This window comes from Prinia subflava, chromosome 5 (assembly GCF_021018805.1).
Source record: "Prinia subflava isolate CZ2003 ecotype Zambia chromosome 5, Cam_Psub_1.2, whole genome shotgun sequence".
NCBI lineage: Eukaryota > Metazoa > Chordata > Aves > Passeriformes > Cisticolidae > Prinia > Prinia subflava.
Window position 1 is genome coordinate 677,272 of NC_086251.1, and position 9,775 is coordinate 687,046.

At 48.4% G+C, this 9,775-nt stretch overlaps 1 protein-coding gene across 1 annotated transcript; it reads left to right on the top strand.

The window, feature by feature from the left end:
* The first annotated feature begins 2,415 nt into the window (after positions 1 to 2,415).
* Positions 2,416 to 9,419, top strand: LMO2 (LIM domain only 2). The gene is made up of 4 exons (XM_063397502.1): positions 2,416 to 2,607; positions 2,708 to 2,885; positions 5,459 to 5,674; positions 8,471 to 9,419. Exons 1-4 carry the CDS (start codon positions 2,601 to 2,603, stop codon positions 8,688 to 8,690), a joined length of 621 nt encoding a protein of 206 aa, XP_063253572.1. The 5' UTR covers positions 2,416 to 2,600; the 3' UTR covers positions 8,691 to 9,419.
* The last annotated feature ends 356 nt before the right edge of the window (positions 9,420 to 9,775 follow it).

Consider the following 9,775-nt stretch of genomic DNA (forward strand, 5'->3'; position numbering starts at 1 on the left):
TGTCCAGAGCAAGATTATTATAGGTAAACCAAAGAAATAAAAGTGGAATGGTCCCAAAAAGGTGTATGGCTTTGTTCCTCAGAGGTATTTGAAGATGCAGCTCTTGGTCAGCATTCTGAGGACCTTCTTGCTGAGCTTCTCACTGCAAATCCAGCTTCTATTCCATTTTTCTTTGCTCATGACTTTTTCTGGAATCTCTCCTTCACAGGACCGAGAGAAAACAAGAAATAATCTCGCAGTTTTAATTACAATTACTTTAACTGAGGAGACAGATGGTGCTTGCAGGCCCGTGGAGTGATCCCAGCACTATCACGAGTTCTGTGCTTGTAGATGTGACAGGAAAGTTTGTTCTGGATCTGAGTGAAAAAATGAAACATGTACAAATTGTCCTCTTCTGCTTCTACATTGCACATTGCTCCACTGGCAATGCAGGGAATGCTCCTGGTCTGTCCACCAGTGCAAGGAATTGCAAAACCTTAAAAATTGGGGTTTTTTCCAATAATCACTGGCCACTGTGTATTGCAAATCTTCATTTTGATGTTGTTTTTCTAAGGGATTAAGTAATTCCTTATGTGCCAATGTTGATGCTTTTGTCTCTTACCAAAACTTTTGAACTCTTTTAGGTACACAAAGGCACAGAGGTCTTAAATATATTAATTTCCTGTGAATTTTGGGAAAATAAATAGAAGGGGGGCAGCAGGCCAGTGACTCTGGAGTGTGTGCATAACTTCTGAGACAGAACATTTACTGGCACTATGGAGTTGCTCACATTATTCCATCAGGAGTTTATCCAAATATGAGTACTCAAACATCAGGGAAATTTTGCCTTTTATATTTTAGGAGTTTATACTTTATTAAACCTTGAGACACAGGAGAAACTAGGCTCATAGATATGTCTGGGTTTTTTTAAAACACGTTTGATGTCCTTCTGCGTGTTTTTCAGCCACCTTTAATTCAATTTCTGATTCTTTTTTTAACCAAGTGAAGTTCTTAGCAGATTTTTTTTTTTTTTTTTGTGGAGTCTTGCAATAGTTTAGTTATTCAGTCTTCTGGCAAGATTTACATTTATTTTACTTTGCTGATCACAGGGTAAACACGCCAGAAATTAAACAGTTATCATATAATTCAGTCCTGTCTGCAAAAACCTCATAAAAGAGCTTTTTCCTCCAACAGAAATGAGAGTGGCTGTCCTGCTGTAATAGCTTAAAATACATTGGAGATAATGTGCCTAAAGAATAAGAAAGATGTGTTCTAATGACCAGTGATAGCTCTAAAGTATTTCAAGAGCTTGCTTCAAAGCCCCTTGAAAGGAATAACAGTCCTTCTGCTGACATTACTAATCTTGGGATCGGGCTCATTAATGTATTGCAGATATTATATCCCCAGCTGCCAAAAAAGCTGGGAAAAAAAGGAGAATGTAGTCATAAAAATAGACATCAAATGCATTTCTCTTCTGGGAATTAATACAGAAGCGAAATATTGCTGCTACTACTACTCTCTGGGGCTTTATTACAGTTATTTCTTGACTGTTTTTAAAGGAATTAACAGGGCAGGCAGTTCATCTCGTCCAGGACTCTGCCTCCAGCAAGGGCCAGCGTCTAATGCCACAGAGCCTGGCAAAGGCTCGCAGTGCTGCGATAGTTTTCACCCCGGCGCTGTAAATCAGTCCTTTCCGGGATGTGCTGTGCTGATGGAGAGGAGGAAGGGTGGGGGGGAAAACAGACATATTCAGGCAAGACTTTCCCCATCTCTAGCCTCTCTTGGATTAATTGCAGATCGATACTTGGCGCTCGCCGGCTTTTATAGCTCATTAGCATCACACGGTGCCAGGGCGTAAATTTGTTACACAGCTCGCCAGGAATCCGGGGTAGTCTGGACGCAAATGCCCACTCGGGGCTACAAACGAGACACAGCTGAGCTGACCTTTGGAACTCCGGGTGGACAAATAATGCTCGGGATCTTGACCCGTGGCTCTCCGAGCTCTCAAGCCCATGTGTGCGTGTGGGCATGTGCGCGTTCGTGTCACGGAGGGAGAGGGCGAGCACAGGGATGGTGAGTGCCGCTCCCGTGTGCGGCCGAGAAGGCGGCACAAGCCGGAACCAGGCGCTTATTTATTTTTTTTCCCAGCTCTTGGGATCGTTCTCAGGTCGCCCACCTGCCTTCCCACAGACACAACGTTAGTGAGGGAATAATAGCGGGAGAACGCCCCCAGTCCTGGCTCTGGGGAGCCCCGCTCTGTCTCTTTAAGGAACCCAGCGAGTCGTGATGCTGCTGTTTGTATTGCCGAATCCCCAGGAGTGCAGTTAAGAAACGGGCAGCTGTCTCTTTAAGTGTGATTTCCTTCTATTGTATTTGAATCGTGATCAGGAAAAAGGAAATGAAACCAGAGAGCCGGGGCTGAGCCACGGAGTAATAATAACCGCGGGGATGCGGCCGCCGCCGCTCGCAGCGCTGCCGCCCGGGCGCGGAGCGTGTGCGGAGCTGCCCGCTCGGAGCCGCTGAGCGCCGGGCGCGGAGCCGCCGTGGCGGCCGCGGCCGCCGCCCCCCGCCCGCCGCGGGAGCGGCCCCGCCGGCCGGGGCGCGGGGGGAGCGCGGCGGGGATGGGAGGTCAGCGCCGGGGGGGCGCGGGGAGGTGGGAGGCGGGGGCCGTGCGGGGCCGGAGCGCAGCCCCAGCCCCTGTGTCTGTGTGTGTGTCTCGGTGCCGCAGGAGGAAATCCTGTGAATGTCATCGCGGGGCGGCGGGGCAGCGCGGCTGGCGACAAGGCTCCGCGAGCAGACAGCCTCTGCGGGGGCGGCGGGGGCAGAGCCCACCAGCGGCACGCCACAAAGGAACCGGCCCTGCCAATGTCATCGGCCATCGAGAGGAAAAGCCTCGATCCCTCCGAGTAAGTGCGCGCTTTCTCCCCCCGGTGCCCCCGCTGGCCGCGGTCGCCGGGAGCCCCGCGGTGCCACCCGCGCTCCCCGACGGAGCCGCCGGCGGCATTGTGTGCCCGGCAGCCCCGGAGGGCTTCGCTCCGACCCTCCTTGCCCAGCCCCGGACACCGGGCTGCCCCGGCGCTGTGGGGGAGCTTGGGGAGAGCCCCCCCGAGTCGCGGGCAGGAGCAGCCGGGAGCAGCGAGGCGCAATTCCCCCCGGGCAGCGCATCTCCCTATCCCTCATCCCGCCGCGGCGTGGTGGGGATGCTCGGCGAGACAGGAGCATCCCGCCTCCCAAGCCTTCAGGTTTTCCATCCCCAGGGACCCTCTCTGCCCCATCCCCGATCTGCCCGGCTCGCTGCAGCCGATCAGTGAAAGGTCAGGGCTGTTATCTGCGGGTGCCCAACTTCCACGTTTTCATAATGCAACTTCCAAGAGCTCGTAGAAAGCTTCGGTGGGGGCTGGGTGTTCTGCTTAGAGCGTGTAGACAGACTTGATGGACGCGATGTGGGAGATGAGAATTCCCCTCCCTGGATTTCCTACTCAGAGAAGGGACAGGCTGCCGTGTCCACATCCAGGCTTTCTCCCGGGCTGTGCTCCCGTCCCGTCCCTGCTGCACACCTAGGGACGGTAACTCAGCACAGACCCAGGGTCACTCCAGCCCCGGACGTGCTAATTAGCTGCACTTAGGCTTGTCTGGGATCTTGATAAGAGATGAAAAAAGAAATATATTATAAAATCTCCGTTTCTAGATAATGCTTGAAACATCGTTCTCAGTAAATTGAGTCATTCGTGGTTTGTTTCCTGTGAGATACTAAAAATGCCCCTGCTCGGAGCCCGGAGCGAGCACATGGGAACCGCTGCTTTTGGGGATTAAATCACTTAGTTCCACGATGTTTTACATGTTACATTTCCTTTCAGGCTGTTTGTTAAGAAACGCTAATCCCAGTCCCTAATGATGTCCAGCTTTCAACTACAAAGTTTTTTTTTAATCTTTATTTATTTACCTGCCTTGTGTTCTGGTGGCTTTAAGTGCTGGCTTAGAAACCCAGAGACATCAAAAGCCTAATGCGTAAAGCAGGACTGCAGTTCTGCATAAACATCCGCTGGGCTGGTCCGGAGCTCGGGGCTCTCAGAGAAACCTGGCTTGGGATTCCCAAACACCCCTCGCATGGAATATTTGGGGGTACACTCCAAAGTTTCAAATAAGGGAGAATGAGGTGCGCTTCCTTCTACTGGAAAGCTCTCAGAAGTTGTCAGCACGGAGCCCACGTGCTAGGAAAGGGAGCATGCGGCCCCAAAAGGATAAATTTGGAAAAAGCAGGGCCTAATCATGAGTTCCCCATGATTTTAATGAAAACTCACAGGATGGAGAGCTGGCAGGAGAGGGGTGTTACGACATAGCTTGCAGAGCACAGCAGTTTAAACTTAGAAGGGAGAAACCAGAGCAGAATAGAACCAGATAACATCTTAGGGCTTAGCTTGCCTAAATAAAAACTGCAGGATCACTTTCTCAGCCCAGAAGTTCTTGACCAGAGGTCGTTCCTCCCTGCTGAAGAAAGTAATTTTTGCCCAGAAAACTGCTGATCCAGTAAATAAGCAGGAGTAATACAATTTTTTTTCCTGTTGCCTGCTGGAAACTGTGAGCAGAGCTTCTTCATCAGTGCAGGTCTCCTCTGCCCCCACCAGCCCAGGGGAGGACAGACCAATGACAGAAGCAAATTGCTCGGGGACTCTGTGCTGGAGCACTAATCCAATAATATGAAAAGATCTGGGGTCCACTCTCACTAGCCACAGGCTTGAAATGAAGCAAGTGCTTAAGGGATGCATCCAGTAGATTTTTTTGATTGACTTCTTTGTTTTGGGTGAAGCCCAAAACATTATAAAACTTGAGTTCGGGCATTGTTATTTTAATCTTTTGGCCGCTCTTTTTTATTTTTTTTTTTTTTTTTTTTTTAAAGTTGTGAAATTACCCCAAAAGACACAGAAGTCCTTAAGAAAGGAGCTTTGAAGAAAATTCTTGCTTCTTTTACCAGAGTTATCCTAGATCTCCACGTTTTTTAGAAAAAGGAACAAAATAAGGTGCATAAAGAATCAGTGCTGATACCACAATAAAGATCTGTGCCTCCTTTCACTGATGGATGTGTAAATCCCAGATAATTCAGATGTGTTGGCATAGACCCATCCCAGGGGATTCATGTCCTTGGCTAAGGGAAAAAAGTCCTGCAGCAAGATGAGGTAAAATGCTGGCTTTATTAAAACTGCCAGCGAGACTTAAACCAGCTGGGCAACAGAATCAGCTGTTGTGTTTATTTCCTTTGAGAAGTGACACCGTCAAGCTCAGTCTCCAAATTCCCATTTCCCAGCGGAAAGTGTCAAATCCCTCGTGTGCCTTTCTTAGTCCTGGTGAAAATGAGTGAAAATGAGGACGCCATCCCTGTCCCAACCTGCCCGAGCTTGTGATTTTGTTTTGGTTTTCCGTCTCCTCGCGCGGATGCTGTCGGAGCGGGTTTCCCTCTTCCATGGCTGTCTCATTCCCTCAGGGAGCCGGTGGATGAGGTGCTGCAGATCCCCCCGTCGCTGCTGACATGCGGGGGGTGCCAGCAGAACATCGGGGACCGCTATTTCCTGAAGGCCATCGACCAGTACTGGCACGAGGACTGCCTCAGCTGCGACCTGTGCGGCTGCCGGCTCGGCGAGGTGGGCCGGCGCCTCTACTACAAACTGGGCAGGAAGCTCTGCAGGAGGGACTATCTCAGGTACGCATCCCACCCCTCACACCCTCCCTGCCTCCTCCCCAGCGTGTGCTCAGTACAGCTGGGAATAAGGAATTCGTTTGGAGTGGCTCTCAAAGCCTGGCAACGGGTGTAGCAGCGGCCGCAAGCTGGGGTTTGCAGTATGGGCTGCTGTCGTGGAATCCCAGAATTGTTTGGCTTGGAAAGGGACCTTACAGATCCTCTCCTTCCAGCTCCTCTGCCACCTTCCACTAGGACAGGCTGCTCCAATTCCCCTCCAACCTGGCCTTCCAAGGATGGGGCATCCGCAGCTTCTCTGGGCAACCTGTGCCAGGGAAGAATTCCTTCCCAATATCCCGACTAACCACACCTCTGTCACTTTAAAGCCATTCCCCTTTGTCCCATTCCTCCATCCCTTGTCCAAAGTCTGTCTCCAACTCTCCTGGGACCCCTTTAGGCACTGGAAGGGGCTCTAAGGTCTCCCCAGAGCCTTCTGCAGAGTGCACAGCTCCAGCTCCCTCAGCCTGTCCTCACATTTTTGGGATCCATATGCAGATGCTTTCAGTATTGCTGGGATTCTTCCCAGTAAGTTATAGACAAAACTAGAGATTATCTGTGTTGGTTAGAGAAACAACTTGGAGTTGTTTATAGCTAAATCTTTAAAAGTTTGGGGGGGGAAAAAGCATTTTTAATGGAAATGAAAGCATTATGGACAAACCAGAATTATTTGATAATGTGAAGAATACAGAAAGACCTCCTAGGACTCTGTTGTTGGCATCTGGCATTCTGCACACACTGCACCCCATAGCTCCAGGTGAAGGGTCACTGTGGCATCCTGGCAAGCAGAAATTGGGAAAAGGGGCTCAATTCCAGCAATCTCCCACTGAGCTGGCAATGGACTGATTCCCCTAAATGGTTTTTAGGGAGTTTCCTGCTTCTGCCAGTATTGCCTTGGAGTTTAAAGGTGTTTAAACCCAGGTAAGAGGTGAAAGGTCATTTGGGTTTTTGGCATTTTTAAGCCTGGTGCTGAATAAGGAAGAATTTGCACATTTTTCAGAATCAGATCCTATAAATACACTTGTTGTGAGTGTTTTCATCAATAATTCTCTGCCTGCCTGTTTTGCTGAAATTTGGAAGTAAAGGATTAATTGGAGACTAAGATATCCCACAAAAATTGATAACAAAGGATCTTTACAGTCTTGATTAAAATGGATTGATCTTTGCTGTGCTGGTTGTGCTCCATTTCTTCTAATGGATCCCTAAAGTGTCAGGAGGTTTGTGGAACAGAATAATGATATTTGGTATTTTTCCAGCTTCTTTTTTTTCTTGAAGGCTAATTTACCTGCCAATAAAAACGAACCCCAAATCTCAGTGGACTTCCTAATTATGCTGTCCCTGGGCTTTGCTGATGGGAATTTTGCTGAGCAAAAATTAAGGACTGGGTTCTGCTAATGGGACCACTTGTAAATGCAGCAGTGATCCGGTGTTAATTACACTTCTCAGATATTCATTTCGTCTTAAAATGGAAGCAACAGGAAGCATGGCAATACAATTAATGCATTTTCTTGCAGTGAAATCCAACGTTTTTATTTATTTAATAATGCAACGGATAATATCTCCCCTCATTAATGAAAGATTTGGCAACCTTTGTGTAACCTTAGCATTACTTCCACTGGGGAGAAGTAAACACTGACATCTCCTGGTAGACAAAAGGAATTATGTTCTTTCTCCTTAAAGGGCTCTTAATTAACCAGACATCCTTTCTCCAGTCCAGAAGATGATTTAAATAAGGCACAGGTGATGTGTAGGAGGTGGAAAAACTCCTTCCAGAATTAGTATGGAAGTTTAGAAGTTGAACTCAATTATATCACCGGTAGCATTCGTCCCTTTTAAGAATAAAATATCAATATATTCATGCTTCTTTATTGCTGATTTGACTTAATGAACTCTGCAGGGCATTCATTAGAGGCTCCTTTTCATAGACAATATCATGAGGACCCCAGCAGGGTTTCTCCATGTGGATTAAAGAGCAGTCCACAGCATAAAACTGTCTCACAGGTATCTGAGAGGTCTTAGAATGTGTCCTGAAACCCATCAGGAGTGACTTCATAGATCAGGAGTGCCTTTGTGGACATAGAAATGTTTGAAAGGGTTTCCAGTGTGGAGGCACAGACAAAAGGCAGGAGAGCCTCAGACCATGGCTTATCCCAACTCCTTTCTGTAAATTACAGAGCAACACCTTAAGAAAGGCGAAAATTATTAACAAAAGGTAATTTCTGTTGATCACAGAAATTGAAGTGTAAATATGGCACAACTTTATTCAGTGTTCTGGACAACCTCTGCTCCTCCAATTCAGGATAAGGTCATTGATCAGAGAAGTCAATTACATTGATAGATTTGAGTAGAATTAGATTGGATATTAAGGAAGAAATCCTTCCCTGTGAAGGTGGGGACACCCTGGAACAGGTTTCCCAGAGAAGCTGAGGCTGCCCCATCCCTGGAAATGTCCAAGGCCAGGTTGGATGGGGCTTGGAGCAACCTGGGATAGTGGAAGGTGTCCCTGCCCATGGCATGGGGTGGCACAGGATGGACTTTAAATTTCCTTCCAACCCAACCCATTCTGTGATTTTATCCAAGGCGAGCACCTCGGATTTTCTGTTTTGGTTTTTGGTGTTGCAAAGTTTGGGGGGCAGCTTTCTGGTCCTAATGGATCGAGGGCGTTGTCCTGATGGATCGAGGGCGTTGTGCCGTGGTTCTGCTGGGGTTTCCCCAGCCGGCCGGCGAAGGAGCTGCGCTCACCTCTGCACTGTGCCCCTGCAGGCTCTTCGGCCAGGACGGGCTGTGCGCCTCGTGCGAGAAGCGGATCCGCGCCTACGAGATGACGATGCGGGTGAAGGACAAGGTCTATCACCTGGAGTGCTTCAAGTGCGCCGCCTGCCAGAAGCACTTCTGCGTGGGGGACAGGTACCTCCTCATCAACTCGGACATCGTGTGCGAGCAGGACATCTACGAGTGGACTAAGATCAACGGCATGATCTAGCGCGGACGTGCCTGGCAGCCCTGACGGACGCCTCCCGGGCCTGGCTGCACCCAGGAGAGCACCCCTTGGGCTGCGGGCTTGGAAACGGGGGGAAACACCATGCAGTCGGCCCCTGGCAGGCAGTGCCACGTAGAATGTAAACTACACCCGGGTGAAGGAGGGAGAGCAGAGCAATAGCAGCTACACTGACTTGTGTTGACAGCACGGACAGTAACTGACATCGGCTGGCAGCCGGGGACAGACCATGACCCATCCTCCCAGCCGGAGCAGAGTAGGGACTTGTGTAAAGAGATGTTATCACGTTGTCACCTGCAGACTAGGATTGTGCAATTCTGTTTTCTCTCTGTCTTGTTTTCATTTCTGAGTTTAGATGACAAGCTCCCACGGTAGGCGTGACGGGGAATACTGGAAGGAAGGAGGCATCCCTCACGTGGTCATTCCATATGGCCTCACACTTTGGGTGGGAGTTCTTTTTGCATGGATTTCTTCTTTTTCCTTTGAGAATGAACAGTGCATCCTCTAGTCCCAAACTCTTCTTTGAAAAAAACCCTGCTGAATAGTTGTTTTCGGGCACTGCTGTCTCAAGACAAGATGTTCCCCAGATCATTTCTATACAAATATAAATCTAAAGAGTTGTTCAACTATTTTATTAACTTAGATTATATCAATAAAATATTTGTTGTGTGTAGTAAGACTCTGCAGCTTTAATAAAAATAATGAAAGATTTGAGTGGGGTTTTTTTCTTTTTTTTTAGAACTGTGCTGGTTTTTTTTGTTTGTGTTATTAATTTTTTTTTGTATCAGGGTTTCTACTCTTTGCCTGCAGCTGGATCCACTTGACGTTGCATTTCAAAGCACAAATGTAAGAACACTGAGGGCTCAGTAAATCTTGTGCTCTTCATGCTCAGAAATTAGATTGTGCTGTAGGATAAACTAGTGTTGTGTGACACCAAGGCTCTTTGGTGTTTGTGAGGCTGTTTTGAAGCTGGTTCTGGGTGTTTTCCAACAGTCTGAGTCTATCTGATCTTGGAGATTGTGTAGGATTCGTGTCTTTTAGAAAGGTAGCTCATTCTGATTTTGCTCTGG

Coding starts and splice junctions, on each gene's coding strand:
- LMO2 (XM_063397502.1), top strand. Junction 2,886..5,458: donor AAAAGCCTCGATCCCTCCGA/GTAAGTGCGCGC, acceptor TCATTCCCTCAG/GGAGCCGGTGGATGAGGTGC. Junction 5,675..8,470: donor TGCAGGAGGGACTATCTCAG/GTACGCATCCCA, acceptor GTGCCCCTGCAG/GCTCTTCGGCCAGGACGGGC.